This window comes from Salvelinus sp. IW2-2015, linkage group LG27 (assembly GCF_002910315.2).
Source record: "Salvelinus sp. IW2-2015 linkage group LG27, ASM291031v2, whole genome shotgun sequence".
Taxonomy (NCBI): Eukaryota; Metazoa; Chordata; class Actinopteri; order Salmoniformes; family Salmonidae; genus Salvelinus; species Salvelinus sp. IW2-2015.
The window spans coordinates 17,029,939-17,048,335 of NC_036867.1; the positions used below are offsets into that span (position 1 = coordinate 17,029,939).

General features: G+C 43.9%; 1 protein-coding gene and 1 long non-coding RNA gene across 2 annotated transcripts in view; one reads left to right on the forward strand and one right to left on the reverse strand.

Annotated features, from left to right (window-relative positions):
- Window positions 1-263: 263 nt before the first annotated feature.
- LOC111953691 (uncharacterized) overlaps window positions 264-18,397 on the reverse strand; it is a 45,153-nt gene continuing 27,019 nt past the window's right edge. Inside the window, exon 4 of the long non-coding RNA XR_002875901.2 lies at window positions 264-3,358. This is a non-coding gene — a long non-coding RNA (uncharacterized lncRNA). The remainder of the gene's footprint in view (window positions 3,359-18,397) is intronic.
- ackr4b (atypical chemokine receptor 4b) lies at window positions 9,615-16,195 on the forward strand. The gene is made up of 2 exons (XM_023973121.2): window positions 9,615-9,765; window positions 14,602-16,195. The coding sequence occupies exon 2, from the start codon at window positions 14,614-14,616 to the stop codon at window positions 15,751-15,753; it is 1,140 nt and encodes a 379-aa protein (XP_023828889.1). The 5' UTR covers window positions 9,615-9,765; window positions 14,602-14,613; the 3' UTR covers window positions 15,754-16,195.

An 18,397-nucleotide genomic window follows, 5' to 3' on the forward strand; every position in this document is an offset into this window, starting at 1 on the left:
AGACTTGAACTCGATCTAACATCTCTGGAGAGACCTGAAAATAGCTGTGCAGCAACGCTCCCCATCCAACCTGACAGAGTTTGAGAGGATCTGCAGAGAAGAATGAGAGAAACTCTCCAAATACAGGTGTGCCAAGAAGACTTGAGGCTGTAACCACAGAAAAAGATGCTCCAACAAAGTACTGAGTTAAGGGTCCGAATGCTTATGTAAATGTGATATTTCAGTTTTTTTTTATACATTTGCAAAAATGTCAAAGAAATCTGTTTTTGCTTCGTCATGATGTGTAGATTGATGAAGGGAAAAAAACGATTTAATCAATTTTAGAATAAGGCTGTAACTTAACAAAATCAGGAAAACGTGAAGGGGTCTGAACACTTTCAGAGGAAGGGGGAGGTCTCCAGATACACCCGCATGCCCATATTCCTGGATGGTGCAGTCCACCACCTTACACACCAACCTGGCAGCAACCACCGTAATCATGGCGATCTACGGAAAATACAATGATTAGGAAATTAACAGGAAGGTTTGTGCTACCTAAATAAAGTAGCGAGCCTAATCCAGCCATCCTTTACAGTGTCCATATTTGGACATCCTCAGTCTCAGCAGGATTTATGTCAGTCCCCTCCTTCTATGATCAAAGCCCCACGAAGAAGCATTGATGTCACCATTGTTATGCTTTTCAGACAAGAGAAAACATTCTCTTAATAGCTCCAAAGCCAAAATAATAAGTTCATGTATTATGTATATCCACTTAGCATTTTCACTGTTCTCTGTACATTATTAATGTTATTTATCCGTATCCAGCTCCTGCGGAGAGTAACAGGAAGTGAAGATTTGGCAGTGAGGAAGGTGTGCCGTCCAAATGGCACCCTATTCCCTACAAAGTGCACTACATAGGGAGAGAGACAGACAGAGTTCTGGTCAAAAGCAGTGCACTACAAAGGGAATAGGTGTACTACATAGGGAATAGGTGCACTACATAGAGAATAGGTGCACTACATAGGGAATAGGTACACTACATAGGGAATAGGTGCCCTACATAGAGAATAGGTGCACTACATAGGGAATAGGTGCACTACATAGGGAATAGGTGTACTATATAGGGAATGGGTGCCCTACATAGGGAAAAGGTGCACTACATAGGGAATAGGTGCACTACATAGCAGGGCGAACAAGGCGACCATATTTCCCTACCTGGAATTGTATAATTTAGAAGCACGCCTAGACAAATGAAAGATTCTAGCTTTAATAGGTCAAAACATTTTCATTGTGCTCCATAATTTCTTTGTGTGCGCCTACATTTTTCAACTCAGGCGCACACGTGCTCCATGTAAAAAAAGGTCAGCGTAGAACCCTGCATAGGGAATAGGGTTCCACCTGGGAAGCAACCCAGGCGGGCCACAGGTCTCAGGATGACCCTGGCTGGGGGACCGTTCAGTGTTGTCTAGGGCTTTGATCATCCACCCATGGGATGTATTTGTGCCTGGAGGACGTCTCCCATTTCTCAGAAACAGCAGTTTTACTAAGTGGTGTCCTGGAAACAAGGTATTCCCGGGACACCACTCCTGTCATAACTCTTTATACTGACGGTGGTGTGTGTGTGCTGCTGTGACAGCTCCCAGCAGGACATCAGGTGTGGAGCCGAGTGCTAGCGGAGCTCTACTCACAGCCCCGCAGGACTCGGCATTGTGGGTAAATCTCCTATGCCGTGGGCCTGATAGAACACAGGCATCGGAGTGGCGGGATAGTTACGACAGAAAAACAGTCACACACTTGGACTTTACACTCAAATGCGCACGCGCGCACACACACAGTGGTGAATAGGCTTCAGGTTATACTCTTGTTCCATTTGCACAGCCATTCCAAGTTATTTCAACTCCTGATGACTGTACGTGGTACTGAAACCTTATCAGGAAAGGCCAATGTATTTCCTAGCATTCCATTGCCTTGATCACATTAGTAGTATAACTACTACATTACTTGTCTAGCTCTGATCCAGGGCGTTACGTGCAGATTCCTGAAGCTGAACCTTCTCAGTGTCAGCAAACTGCACGTAACCCCTGGACCAGAGCTACTATTTGTCCAACCCTACAGTATCATGGCAGTGAGGAGATGTGATATGATCGGAGATGTGAGCGACAACCGAGGGGAAAGCTGATCTGCTCTGTATTCCTGCAGTGTCTCCTCAGTCCGTCTGACCTCAGACACCGGTCACGCTGTCATAATTATTCTGACACATACCCCCTCTCTGTTGTCTCCCTTCTCCCCCTTATTAGATCAGACGTTGGCTGCCCATTCCCTTCCCTTGCTCCCTCACGGAGTGCATCCCAAATGGCATCCTATTCCCTATATAGTGCACTACTTTTGATCTGGACCCATAGGGCTCTGGTCAAAAGTAGTGCACCATGTACGGAATAGGGTGCCATTTTGGGATGCAACCATGTACTCATCTAACCTCGGGTCCATCATCCATCCATCTCCTCTATCCTCCATTCACCTTATCCTCACCTCTCCTGTCAGGGTACCTCAGTGCAGCTCTCATGCCACCAGAGGCTGATAACATGTCAATCATATTATAGAGTCCCATTATAGAGATACTGTGGATGACTCCTTTGACTCGCTCCGTGGTTTGGTTTCGAGTTCAGATAGGGATAGGCTAGCTGGGAATACAACCTAGTGTGTGTGTGTGTATGAGAGAGTGCATGCATTGGTGCGTGCCTGCGTGTATGTGTGTGACAGATATGAAAGCATCTGTGTATGCCGGTGACAACTAAACAAGTGACACGAGAGAGCCATGTCAGACTGACCTTTCCAAGCAGGAAGCAGAAGGCTGTAATTCATATTCACAATTCATTGACATTTTCTGATGGTTTCAGACACACATTTACATACCGAGGGGGTCTGTTTCAAACAGGCACAGTCTTTAGGTGATATTACATTTAGTATCAAATCAATGAAATAAAAAATTGATTGGTCACATGCTTCGTAAACAACAGGTGTAGACTAACAGTGAAATGCTTAGTTACGGGCCCTTCCCAACAATACAGAGAGAAAGAAAATAGAGAAATAATAGAAAAGTACAAAATGTAATAATAAAAATAATAATACATAATGAGTCTTGTCTATATACACAGGGCACCAGTATATATATACCAGTATATGTAGTACTGTCACGTAACAGTTTGGGAGACAATTTGGGAGACAATTACACGGTTTGTTCTGCTAATTAGGTGTGTGTTAGCTGTTTCCCGGCGGTCCTGCTGCCCAGCGTATCCAGGGTGTGAGCAGAATGCAGGGTCAGCAGGAGAGTCTAGTCTATGGCCAGGCCACACTCTGCTTTCCAGTGGGCCACCACCTCCTGGGACACAGATACACAGCACAGCAAATAGATCAGACATTCATTCGTAGAGACATTCAGACAGACAACAAAATAGACAGACAGATTAGCAGACATACAGACTCACTCGCTCACAACGTACAGCTCATGAAATGCTCATGAAACGTTTTTTGACAGTAACTCAATTGGACCTCTAGGTGTCAGTAATAAAGCTGTTTATCAAGCAACGGGTTTCCCTCAATTTAAATGACATTTTATCAAATACATTTTCCAATAATGACTTATTATGGTTTCTCTAGTTATACAGTTGCTGTGCGTGTCTGCACTGGCTGAGCAACTCAAACATCCTGTGGTTCCAAATGCAACAACATTTAACATATATTACTTGGCAATGACAGAGCTGAGAGCCTTTTAACTCCTATGATAATCTTATAGCACGGCATACATCCTAATTTCATACACTCAATACTTCATTTAATAAAAAAATCATCTTAGTTCTGCTAAACACAAATTTGTGACCATAAACATTTGGTAAATAGATAGAGAAGCTGCCTATGCCAGGGTATTGAGCACTATTCAATTCCCAATCACTGTCCCTTCGCAAGCTTAGCGCTAGCTAAATGGCGGGCTGCAATCGTAAACATTTGAAGATAAACTTGACACGGTAGAGTATTGAGCACTATTAAGTTTATCTCAGCTCCAATGCTGACAGATCTGACAGTGTCTGCATCCTAAATGGCACCATATTCCCTATGTTGTGCACTACTTTAGACCAGAGCCCTAATCCTACAGTAGTCCTATGCCCTGGTCAAAAGTAGTTTACTATGTAGGGAATATGATGCCATTTGGGACACAGAGGGTGGCATTTAAAGGAGTTAATCCCATTGGCTGTCACTAAAATAAAGGATTCACGCTGAGTCACTGCTATTGGCCCAGACTCTGCCATAGGAGTACATTAAAGACAGGAAATACTGCCGAATATGACCTGATGCCTGTTCTGATTCCTCAATATGGGCCGGGAAAATATTGGTGCACTATATAGGGAATAGGGTGCCATTTGGGACACCGTCACAGATTTATTAAGAAGGGAATATTCATGGACAGGAGAGATCGATCTTGTATATTAAAATAAGCTGCCGGCATAGAGAAATGAGGGAGCAGCACTTCAGCTGAACAACACATCTGAGAGACATGGAGATGGGACTGATGTGTGGTGCTACTGATGCTGAGCCAGAGTTGAACTTGGTACTATCCCTCAGACTTTGTACAGCTGCGATAGCCCACAACCATTATGAATCTCACTCCATCCACGAGGATGCACAGTGCTTTGTTGTTGTCTTGTGAGGTTAAGCAGCCACACTGACAAGCACCGCCCACCGCATCAATTTACTTTTAGCAAGCGGTGGCTAAAGTGAGCACTTTCTTTCATTCCGTTTCTCTGATGCCAAGGTCGTTGACGGCTGGGAGGCAGACACTGCTGTCAGAGGAGAAGAGAGCAGAGCAGGACAGGAGAGAGGGCAGCTGTAGTGGTATAGGGAGATGGCAAGCTCTGAATCTTAATAAAGCCAGAGACTTACAGGAAGAAGGGAGAGGTGAAACGTCCGTTATGGCTATGAAATATTAAGTTGAAGAGCTGGTGCCACTGTGGCATCACCTAGGTGGGCGCTACAGATGGGTAGAGGATGAAGTGAGTTGACCAAACCCCCTTACAAAGCTGGGTTTTATTACAGCCTGCACTCTGTCCCAGGACTAATTGAGCCTGATGGAAAATTCCTTCCTTCCTTCCTTCCTTCCTTCCTTCCTTCCTTCCTTCCTTCCTTCCTTCCTTCCTTCCTTCCTTCCTTCCTTCCTTCCTTCCTTCCTTCCTTCCTTCCTTCCTTCCTTCCTTCCTTCCTTCCTTCCCTCTCTTTCTCTCCCTCTCGTTTTCCCTTTCACTTTCTCATCAGTCCTGCGGTTACCAACAGGAGCTAGGTGTGGAAGAGTCTTTCAGTTGTGCTGCTGTAGCAACCAAAATCTGAGAGACTTACCATCTGGTAATGTCTGAAAACAAGGGTGGGGTTGATACATCCAGTTAACTGATGATAATGTTGCTATAAACTTCCCCCATCTCACGCCAGCTGGCTTATCATAGTAAACACGGTAGTGGAAATGACAGACTATTCATCAAGAACATCTAAGACAAACATTTTTTTGTATGTATTGGAAGAAAAGTATATCACCAAAGGTTACTAGGCGGTGGCGCTGGATTTTGCTGTGCACTGTTTAGGCAACACACCTAGGCAGAGACGATTCATATTTTCCAGTAACTAGGCGGAGGGAGAAAGGGAGAGCTAGGAACCTGCCTCTACTTTCCAGAGAGGAGAAGGAGAAACAGACCACCTGGAGGAGAACAAGTTCTGAACCCTGGTAAGGGACACATGGTCTAATTCTCAAACAGCACACTATTACCTATATAGGCTAGTGCACTACTTTTGACCAGGGCCTATAGGACTCTGATCAAAAGTAGTGCACTATACTGGGAATAGGGTGCCATGGAGAAATTGGGAAAATGTGAACTGTGGGGAGGTTAGAATTTATATCCTTCTAACTTGCCGTCTTGCTCTCTCTCTCTTTCATGTGCAAATCCTGGCCACATCTTAGCCTTGCAGTTAACTGTGGATCGCTGAAATACAAAGACAGACAGCATTCTACACATCATCATCTTCAATGACTGAAAGAGAACCGTATGTCAACTGCTCTGCTAAAACAATATATACCTCACAGCCACACCAAGGTCTCTGAGCCACAGAACCCTTTCCTCTGCCAAGTTCAACCCCCCCCCCCCCAAAAAAAAACTCTTGTTCCACAGGTGCCAGGAACACATTATTTTTCATTCAAGGCTAAATCTCGAACTGGACATAAATGGAGAGCTGTAGGCCAGCGGAAGCTGGTTGGCAGGGGGAGAGGAGTGCGTATTGAATTTGGAAAGTCATAAATGGCAGTTTGAATACCACAGAGTGGGTGGTGTTTTAGAGAGGCAGACCCACTGGGCACAGACGTCAGTACAAAGTACATTCCACGTTGGTTTAACGTCATTTCGTTGATTCAGCCAGTGTGTGCCCAGTGGCGATAAATCACTTGGAGGTCTTAGTTGGAGGGAAAAAACGCACGTACTCACGCACACACACTTCTGTATAGAGCCTTCTCAGCAGGACTTAAACGTATCAAATTATACCCCAATTAGACGAGTGACTTGCTTCTAACTACACAGGACCCAGGGGTTTGGACCCAGAATACAAATGACAAACAACAAACAAAGTATTATTTCTCAGTCTATTAGACTTTTATCCCAGCAGGAGAATGTCTGAGAAGAGTCCAGACAGACAGAAACAGTGTGGAACATAAGTAATCCAAATGAATGCTCAAACTATTTCCCATGAATAGCACCTGGAGGAACAGTCAGAAACATTAAAACAATAAACTCCTCCACCTCTCTCACTCTTAGAAAAAGGGTTCCAAAAGGGTTATTCGGCTGTCCACATAGGAGAACCTTTATTGGTTCCAGGTAGAACCCTTTTTGGTTCAAGGTAGTGGAACCCGATTGGCTTCCATGTCAAACCCTCTGTAGAAAGGGTTCTATATGGAACCCAAAATGGTTCTACCTGGAACCAAAAATGGTTCTACCTGGAATCAAAAATGGTTCTTCAAATGGTTCTCCTATGGGGACAGCTGAAGAACCCTTTTAAGGTTCTTTTTTGATAAGAGTGTATAGGAGTGGCCCTAAACCAACAGAGATGGTTTATTCTCAGCTTGGGCTGTCTGGACTCTGGACATATTATTAACCAGGAAGCAAACCTTTTCACACTCCCAGAATATACAACCTTGATTATTTGAGTATGGTGGACTGGACACGCACGCTCAATGCACACACACACACACTTAGTGGCCCTTCTGCAGAGGGTGGATGGAGCTATTGACAGACAGATCAAGTAAAGATGTGTCCCAAATGGCATCCTATTCTCTATTTAGTGCACTGCTTTTGACCAGGGTAACCAAGCAGTGAAATATATAGGGAAAAGGGTGCCATTTGGGACACACCCTATAAGTAATCCCAGCTGAAACCACACCAGTCCAGTACATGCTATATTTGAAACTTTTCAGTTTCCCCTTTGATCCTTTGTCTTGTTTCTCTTACAAACGACACAAACTCTCCTACCATGGTTTAGCTGGTGTGAGTGTGTTATTGATAGTGAAGATATGTTGCATGCTAATTATGGCAGAGTAAATATGGCTTCACTGTTCTATTATTACAGTGAAGTCAATAGAAACACTGATGAGATGAAAAACAGCCACTAGAGGGAGATATCTATCCTTCCTCATACAGTGAATGATGAAATAACTAAGTATGGGTGTAGTGTGAAGGTGCCCCTCGATGCTGATCTTGGGTCAGTTTTGCATTTCCCCCAACAATGGTTAAGGTTAGGATTGTTTGAGGGGACGCTGATCCTAGATCTGTACCTAGGGGCAACCTCAGCTCAGGGGGCCGATAAAACGAGTACAAACAAAATAGACGGTATTATAAGTATAATGCTGTGTAATGTATAATGGTAAATGTAACATTACTGTGTGGCTCTGACCAGGAAAACTCCAGACCGTATGTAGCCTATAACTAGGACCTGGAGTTTTTCCTGGTCAGATCACATGGTTAGGAAAAACTTGGGGCCAAAACAATATGGAAATGTCTCAGGAGTGGAGTGGGATGGGGGTCGACTCTGGAACGCAGAGGTCCAAGAGAGCCCCTAGGGCGAGGGAGGTCGAGGGGATGAGAGGTGACCCAAAGCCTGGTTTCCTGTTTACGGTCTTGCTCTGGTGACCTTCCCCTATACCCGGTGATGAGTCACCGACATATGGACACCAGATTACCATTACAAAATACTTTCCCCCCTAATCATATTGAGCATGTACATTCCGTTCTGCTGCTGACGTTATAGCGAATTGATTTTAAATGCATCCAGCTTACACTTTGAAATGGAGCAATTGTTGTGGCAAAATGAATAGTCAGGTGTGTACTGAACAAAAAAGTGTGCTATTCCCAACAGACAAGAGCATGAGACTCCATCAGCTTGAGAAACTTCAACTTGAGAATATGCCTGGAATGGCAAAAGTACACACACACACACACGCACACGCACCATAAAAATTCCCCTGTGCTAGACAGATACTTTACAAGATTTTACAATTTGGTGAGAGCATAAAAGTGTAACGATGTACATAAACAAACACACACCTGGTAACTGCCCAATCCTGAGGTTTTTCTAGGAAAGCCTGTTTTCCCAGGGGAAACCTGGGGTTTCATGATGTGTGTGTGACACTTATATAAATGATTTATATGAGCAAGGTTAGAGGAGAGCAGAGGGTGAGCCCTGGTGGCAAGTCCTAAACAAGTCCTTACATGCTCACACAGCACCCAGAATTAAAACAAACATCAACAGAACGTCACCAGGGAGAAGGAGGAGTGTTTTGAAGCCCATTTTCTCAAATAATCTTTGCAACGGGCAGAAAGCAATTAGCTAATCACAACACCTCGATAAACAGAGCGTGGTGGTCTTTAACAGCCGAACTCAAAAGAATCCCAGAGGTTCAGCTGACACGAATTCGTGGCATTTTAAGATGTTTGTCGCTTCTCTTTTCATCTCAGATTTGACAGACGTCCTGTGAAGAGAGGGGAGAGCTGCCCACAGGTAATTAGCTCTCCTGTCAATAATGGGCAATACAGAGCCATTTTATATCCCAAAAAGAAAACATTTATATATACAAAAGACCTTCAAATGTAAATTGATAATTGTCATATAATTTAAAAATCGGCAATTATACCTCTAAACATACCTTCGCATGGTGTGTGTCACTGCTGCTACACAGATGTCATAACATCTGGAGACTGACACATGTCACTACTGAGGTCAAAATATCACTCTTCTCAATGATGGTGTATACACACGCACACCAGGAGACCACAGCCCTTTCGTACTGATTTCTTATCTAACACTGAAGGGTGAGCCTTTAGCTTACTCTCACACACACACACACACACCCCAGGAGACCACAGCCCTTTCGTACTGATTTCTTATCTAACCACTTACAAGTGAGCTTGACCTTACACCACACCACACACACACACACACACAACACAAACAACAAGCACCCACCACACACACACACACACACACACACACACACACACACACACACACACACACACAGAGAGAGAGAGAGAGGTGTTTCCAGACTGTGTTGGGTCATTGTAGGGAATAGAGGTGGAGCAATATAGTTCAAAAATGGGCTGAGACAAACTAAGAGTAGCACCATACTTGTTTATAAATCGCCATACCACTGGATGTCTCCTCTGTCAACATTTCCACATCTCCCACATCCACACGAAGACACCAAGGGTAAGACTCGATTGGCTCCTCTATTGACAGTTTCATTGTCAAAATTGAAAGTTGAAACAAATCCTTTCAAATTGAATTACTTGAAAGTTGTTCAAAGTATTTATAGCCTATGTGAGGATAAACATAATCCTACGTCTGTTTCCTTGTTCCCTCAATTGCCTAGCTTTTACCGTTTAGGATTCTAGTGAGGGGAGTGACATTTCTAGAAAGACAATGACTCATGCGTTCAGTAGTTCCAATTGTCTGAACAGTGATTGTAAGGACTTTTAAAGTTCAAAGTCCTCTGTGTTTACGATTTTAGCCTAACCTGATAATTATGCTGAAGTAAGAATGACTAACATACTGTATAAAGTGACAAGACATAATGCACATTGCACATAATGTCAGTACAATTTTCTCAGCTTCTCTGTCTCCTATCTTCTCTGAAATGTTGGTATATTCAGTCTGGCAGAACATCGGCGCTAAAGAAATGTGTTATTGATGGTTCTCTCATCATTTATTTCTCATAGCTCAATATCTCGTAGTTAACGAGAGATGGAATACAAAATATGTGTTTTTGGCCTTAAATCTCCGACAGAGATCTCACTCAGTAAAACAGCTGGGGAAACTTCAGCTGAATATTTGAGATATTGGAGATATTTGGACATGAGACAAGATGTTGTGTAGGAACACCGACAGCTTCTCGTCTCTGTCTCTCGCTGGCAGCACGTCGTTGGATAACCTCATAGACCTGGAAGCTATCCTAAAAACCTACCGTACGTTATTGAACTGAGGCGGCAAAGACAGAGAAGCCTCGCCTGTAGTAATTATCTGTTGAGCGTTAAAGCGCCTGTCGTACCAAACACATGTGATACACACTTTCTCTTAGAAACAACGATGGGCTTTCTGCCCAGTTATCAGAGAATCATTCACAGATCCACACAAGTGATGATCATTTCAAGTCATACACTTACCCCACATTGAACCCAAACAGAGTTTCTGGTATTTCCTGGCAGGGTCAGCACAATGAGTCAGTCTGAATAAGGAACAGCAGGGTCAGCACAATGAGTCAGTCTGAATAAGGAACAGCAGAGTCATGATGGAGTTCTCTCTCTAGGCATGTCCTTACACACTGTGATGACACACAAATGCACACGTGCACCCACACACACACACACACACACAGGTCTATGGATCTAATCTTCAGAGCTCTACTGTCACACTATCTACATATTTACATCTGCAGTAAGGGAATGAAAACACCTTGATAAGTGTCTCGGAAAATCTATTCTAACATCTCAAGACTATCAATCAATCAATCAATCAATCAATCAAATGTATTTATAAAGCCCTTGTACATCAGCCAATATCACAAAGTGCCTTACAGAAACCCAGCCTAAAACCCCAAACAGCAAGCAATGCAGATGTAGAAGCACCGTGGCTAAGAAAAAAACTCCCTAGAAAGGCAGGAACCTAGGAAGAAACCAAGAGAGGAACCAGGCTCTGAGGGGTGGCCAATCCTCTTCTGGCTGTGCCGAGTTGAGATCAGAGGTGGGAAAAGTACTCAATTGTCATACTTGAGTAAAAGTAAAGATACCTCAATATAAAATGACTCAGTAAGATACTAGAGTAAAAGTCTAAAAGTATCAGATTTTACTTAAGTACTTAAGTACGTAATTACTTAGATTTGACTTAAGTACTTAAGTACAGTGGTGGAAAAAGTACTCATTTGTCATACTTGAGTAAAAGTAAAAGTAAAAAGTAAAGGTAAATGCTATACATCAAACTCCTTATATTCAGCAAACCAGACTGCACAATTTCCTTTTTGATAACTTTTTTTGACAGCCAGGGGCACACTCCAACACTCAGACGTAATTTAGAAAGGAAGCCTTTATATTTAGTGAGTCCACCAGATCAGAGGCAGTAAGGATGACCAGGGATGTTCTCTTGATACGTGTGTGAATTGGACCATTTTCCTGTCCTGCTAAGCATTCAAATTGTAACTAGTACTTTTGGGTGTCAAGGAAAATGTATGGAGTAAAAAGTACATACTTTTCTTTAGGAATGTAGTGAAGTAAAAGTAGTCAAAAATATAAATAGTAAAGAACAGATACCACAAAATACTACTTAGGTAGTACTTTGAAGTTTTTTTTAACTTAAGTACTTTACACCACTGGTTGAGATATGACTGCACAGAACATTGTGGGGCAGTTTCCCCACACACAGATTAAGCCTAGTCCTGAACTAAAAAGAATGGACGATGGAGAACCTCCATTGAAAGTTTTTATTAGTCCAGGGCTTGGCTCAATCTGTGTCTGGGAAAGATTTTTCAGGGATAGTCACTTTCTCCAGAGGGAAAGGAAAATTGTTGTGTTGGGCGTACTGGTGTGCAAGCGGTTCCAACTGACAGGTTTTGTGAGAGAAATCAAGTGAGATATTCCTAACGAGAGGGAGCTTAATGTTCACAGTAGAGCTGGCTGATATGGACAAAAATCCATATGGCGATAAATTGCCTGAATTGATGAGGTAACAATAAATAGAGGGGGGGGGGTAACAGGAACAGGAACAGATAGTTGTTGACAACTTGGATCGCCATGCTGTTATTGGCTGTATGTGCATTACAACTTTCAGATGGATGGCCTTTCTCTACTTCATATTATTTGGGAACAGCATGGTCTTTAAGGGGTTGTCTGTCTGGGCACATCCTCACACACTGTGATCTGTGATAACACACACCACACACACACACATGCGCCCACACACACACACACAAAAGCACACGCACTGGTGTATGGATCTAATCTTCAGAGCTCTACTGTCACGCTATCTACATCTGCAGTAAGGGAATGCAAACACCTTGAGAAATCTCTCTCTGGCTTCTACTAGAGCAATACTAAACATCTGGCCCATCCACACCATCAGCCTGATAAGTACTGAGCTTACACACTGGTTCAAAGATAGAATAGATGTTCAGAGACGAGCTAACATCTCAAGACTAAACAGATATGAATGTACAGAACATTGTGGGGCAGTTTCCCAGACACAGATTAAGCCTAGTCCTGAACTAAATAAGAATGGATGATGGAGAACCTCAATCCAGGGCTAGGCTCAATCTGTGTTTGGGAAACTGCCCAGAGTGTTTCAAGAAAGAATCATCCGATTTTTCAGGGATAGTCACCTTTTCCAGAGGGAAAGGAATATTGTTGTGTTGGGCGTACTGGTGTGCAAGCAGTTCCAACTGAAAGGTTTTGTGCGAGAAATCAAGTGAGATATTCCTAACGAGAGGGAGCTTATTGTTCATAGTAGAGCTGGCTGATATGGACAAAAATCCATATCGCGATAAATTTCCTGAATTGATGCGATAACGATGAATAGAAGTTTGTAACATTAATGTGCCCCACAGTCTTTTGTTATTATCCCGAGTGGCGCAGCGATTTAAGGCACTGTGTCTCAGTGCTAGAGGCGTCACTACAGACCCTGGTTCAATTTCAGGCTGTATCACAACCGGCTGTGATTGTGAGTCCCATAGGGCGGCGCACAAGTCGTTTGGGCAGGGTAGGCCGTCATTGTAAATAATAATTTGTTCTTAACTGACTTGTCTAGTTAAAAAAATTACCTAGGCAAGTCAGTTAAGAACAAATTATTATTTACATTGACAGCCTACCAGGGAACAGTGGGTTAACTGCCTTGTTCAGGGGTAGAACAACAGAATTTGACCTTGTCAGCTCAGGGATTCGATCCAGCAACCTTTCAGTTACTGGCCCAATGCTCTAACCACTAGGCTACCTGCCACCCCATAAACGATAAATAAAAAAATATACACTACTGATCAAAAGTTTTATAACACCTACTCATTCAAGGGTTTTTCTTTATTTTTTACTATTTTCTACATTGTAGAATAATAGTGAAGGCATCAAAACTATGAAATAACACATTATGGAATCTTGTAGTTACCAACAAAGTGTTAAACAAATCAAAATATATTTTATTTTTGAGATTCTTCAAATAGCCACCCTTTGTCTTGATGACAGCTTTGGACACTCTTGGCATTCTCTCAACCAGCTTCACCTGGAATGCTTTTCCAAAAGTCTTGAAGGAGTTCCCACATATGCTTTTCCGTCACTCTGGAGTCCGACTCATCCCAAACCATCTCAATTTGAAAATAGTAAAAATAAAGAAAAACCCTTGAATGAGTAGGTGTTCTAAAACTTTTGATCAGTAGTTTATATATATATTTTTTAATTGGCCCATTAACAAATCACCCATATTAGCGAACGTATTTAATTTCAAAATTCACATTTCTCTACTATAGGCTACTTATCATAATGAACGATATCAGCAAAATGCCTGCGATAAGTCATCGGTACGGTCGGTGTCGCTTCAGCTCTATTTCACACGCACGTAACGGTATGCATATACGCACACACCCACTCCTCACCCTGTCAAGCATTGGCTGCAAATTCTACACACAACATCCAAACAACCCCTACGGGTCAAAAAGGGGGAGAAAAAGCAGTGAGGGGGGGGGGGATAACAGGAACAGATAGTTGTTGACAACTTGGATCGCCATGCTGTTATTGGCTGTAAGTGCATTACAACTTTCAGATGGCTGGCCATTCTCTAGCTCTCTCCTAATAGACGCATTCTGATAAAATACATATTTGATATTATTTGATACATTCTGTCCAAATTATGTGAAAGAGAATAATAATTTCATCCAACAAGTCCTGTCTAGAACAGAAAAAAAGTGATCTTGTCAACAGATCTCTTTTAAGTTAACACAATGCAGCAGCATCGACTAAACTGACTTGATGTCATTCGTAACATACCATGTTCCTTTATTCCCTTACTTCTCAGAGAACAGAGAGGATGGAGATGGATGAAGAGGACTACAACTTTGGGAACACCAGCTCCAACGACAGTGACGACTATGACGACTACCACTCGGTGTGCGACAAAGCCGAGGTGCGTTCCTTCGGCCGTCTCTTCCTGCCCGTGGTCTATGCCTTGGCCCTGGTGGTGGGCGTGGCGGGCAACGCCTTAGTCGTGGTGGTGTACGCGTTGCCGCGGCGACTGCGGACGCTGACGGACGTGTGCATCCTGAATCTCGCTGTGGCTGATTTACTCCTCCTCTTCACGCTGCCCTTCTGGGCGGCTGATGCCGTGCACGGCTGGCGGATCGGCGTGGCCGCCTGCAAGCTCACCTCCTTCCTCTACACCACCAACTTCAGCTGCGGTATGCTGCTGCTAGCCTGTGTTAGCGTGGACCGATATCGGGCACTGGCACACAATGCTGGAGGCCAAGCTAGGAGTGGCCCGCAAGCCAGGAGACAATGGATATTAGTGTGTGCCGTTGTGTGGACCACAGCTATTTGCTTGGGCCTGCCTGACATGGTGTTCTTCACGGTGAAGAACACATCCCACGGGCTGGCTTGCACAGCCATCTACCCCAGCAGCATGGCCCGATCGGCCAAGGCTGCCTTGGAGCTGCTGGAGGTGCTGCTGAGCTTCCTGCTGCCTTTCCTGGTAATGGTGGTGTGTTACTGCTGGGTGGCCCGGGCGCTGGTTAGGGTCGGAGCCGGGGTGCGCAGGGAGAAGAGGTGGCGGGCCCTGCGGGTGCTGCTGACCGTGGTGGGGGTGTTCCTGTTCACCCAGCTGCCCTACAACCTGGTGAAGCTGTGGCGGACGCTGGACGTCATCTACGGCCTGGTGACCGACTGTGACCTCAGTAAAGGTCTGGACCAGGCTCTCCAGGTGACGGAGAGCCTGGCGCTCACACACTGCTGCATCAACCCAATGCTCTACACCTTCATAGGCTCCTCCTTCAGAGGATACGTCCTCAGGGTCGCCAAGAGCCTAGGGCAGCGCCTCGGGGGGAGAATGCGCGGTGGTCGCCACGGCAACGAGGAGCCGGCGGTGGAGATCTCGCTCAATACACACAATTCCGCCGGGCACACACACTCACACTCTGTCTCGGAGGACGAGGACACCAGCACCTTCACCATCTAACATGTCTAAAAACTCAGAAGTCTTATCATGGTAACCAAAAAGGGCTACTGCGCAAACATTTCTACTGGATTTTCTAGGGGCAATCTGGGATTCAATCAGCAACAAAGCAGTCCATCAAGCGTATATTTTGGGGTTCTGATTCGGTAAGACAGTTGAATTAAGCTCATGAGGCATTTATAAGTTAGATTCTTCATGAATAATTGGCTATCATCAATTTTCAAGGTCCAAAAATGAATGTGTACCAATCACAGATCGCCCCTTAAGCAGTTGCTCTATACCAGTATTACTAGAAGCCTGTGCTATACATAAATAACTGTTAAGTAACTTGATATCTAGATGAATGTCTGTATTTGTATAGTTGAATAATGTATTATTTAGTATCTAGTCAATCTTTAGTATTGCATAAGCTTTTGTAAATAAAACAAGTTGTTTTTATGTAACCCTCCCCCATTATTTCCTGTATATGACATCCATCTGAAATAAATCTCAAAATCAGAAGGAATGGCTCTCTCAAGCTCATGCTCTTACAACTCTCATCATATCCTATTCAATCTCACACAGCACATGGCGCCTACAGATCAGAAGCATCTGATTCCAATGTATTCTGTGGCTTTGAGAGAAAAGAAAGCAGGCAGTCTGATTGAGCAGCGGGTTGCCAGGGAGAAAAGCCAGAGAGCTCCGCAAAACAAAGAGTGAGAAGTCGACAGGGAGAGGAGAGAGAGGGCTTCCATCCGGCCATCACACAGGCAGGAAGACACTACAGGCAGGAAGACACTACACAACCAGCGGGGATCTGTTTTGAGGCTGCATCGCAAATGGAACCCTATTCCCTACATAGTGCACTACTTTCTTTTACCAGAGCCCTATGGGGTGCCATTTGGGACGCATCCCCATGAAGGGGATTCCAGCATTTAAATTACCCTGCCTGTCCTCTCATGTTCTTTCCGTTTAAATAAGCTGGACTTAAAAAGTGCAACAGGGGTTTGATGTTGAGTGCAGTCCATAGAACAGTGGTGAACCATTTCAGTATGGCCATTTATCCTCTTCCTTTAAAACTCATCTTCAAAAAAGGACTTTTATCTTAAACTCTTTGAAATCGATCGTACACATCACATCGGATTGAAGTCCTTTGACAAAATGAATGGCGAATATAAAACGAAATTAAACGAGCTAAATGTATGCCATGAATAACAAAAATCGGGCCCCCAAAAGCATAGTGAGATGCATTGTGTGGTGGAGAGAGTTAAACAGTGTCTCAATGAAAAGCTTTTTCCACAGGAATGAGTCACTCAGAGGATCGTCTTAAAGTGGAAAAATTCCCCAGAACTGGAGCCACCATAGATAGGCCATAGATCATAAAAATCCTAGCTAATGTCCTCAGTGTTTACCTCCTATTCTCTTACAGAACCTTTTAGTCATATCCTCTCCTCTGTAATGACTGGGTCTGTGCCCCAAATGGCACTCTATTCCCTATATAGTGCACTACTTTTAAACAGGGCCCTGGTCAAAAGTAGTGCACTATATAAGGAATAGGGTGCCATTTGGGATGCACAGATGTTGGGATTGGTAAACACATCAGTTAAGTGTGTGGTTGGTTGTGGAGGGATAAACTCAGGACAAAAGAGTGAATCACAGTCTCTTCACACAGCAATACCCTCAACTCCTCCACTGTCTCCCAAATCACTTAGAATGACCGATTGGTTGCTGAGGGGAATGGGAAGTGAATGGTGCATCAGTGTAATCAGCTTCAGACTTTAAATGTGAGGCACAAGACGAGGCTATACATTTGGGTCTTTAACCTGAAAGCTGGCTAGAGACTAGATGATTTTTGGCCTGTCTGCAGGCTCCCGACGAGCACTTTTGACAACAATGCCGAAGGTCAGCCTGATTATCGAATCACTCTACCGAGGTAGTGTCGTTAGGTGTAAGCCTCATACCGAGAACCCGCTCGGTGCGATTTGGCTTGGCTGACTAGTTAAATGTGATAGGTTCTCCGATATTAAGATGAAACGATTAAGGGCGTGTCAGGTGAGCAAGAGTTGCAGACTACACCCTAAACCGTCAAGTGTGTGGTTAGAGCTACACCTGTGTGTAGGTAAACAGACTTGTCTATAAATGTACCTATCTATACTATACGCATCTACAATGTTTATTCCACACTAAGATCAACTTCTCCTTTAACTTGATCTCTTTCTTCATCCATCTCGTCGTCCTTCGTTGTTCTACTCGTTCCCACTCTCTTATTCTGTCGTTACTGCTTTCTACTTTGCTATCTACTGTCATGTTCCCTACTCTATACATCTCATGGAGAGGCCTAAAAGTACAATACAAGCCAGGATAAGAGCACAATAGTTGAGCTCTGAAGCAAAACCAGGCTGTTGAGTGGCATTAAAGTATCGTTTCCTAAGCAGAGCTTCCAAACGGCAAAGAGCTCAACCAATTCCATATCGTCTGCGAATGAGCGATAGGAAAACGACAGAAAACAGCCATTCGGCGCCACGTAGTCGCCATTCATGATATCTCATCACAGGACCTATGTTTCAATAAACACAGTTCAGCCTGGATTTGAATACATGTCCAGGCTTACATGGAGTCGGGAGCCCAGACGGTGTGCATCTCAGATAAGGTCTGCTCCCAAAGTCAT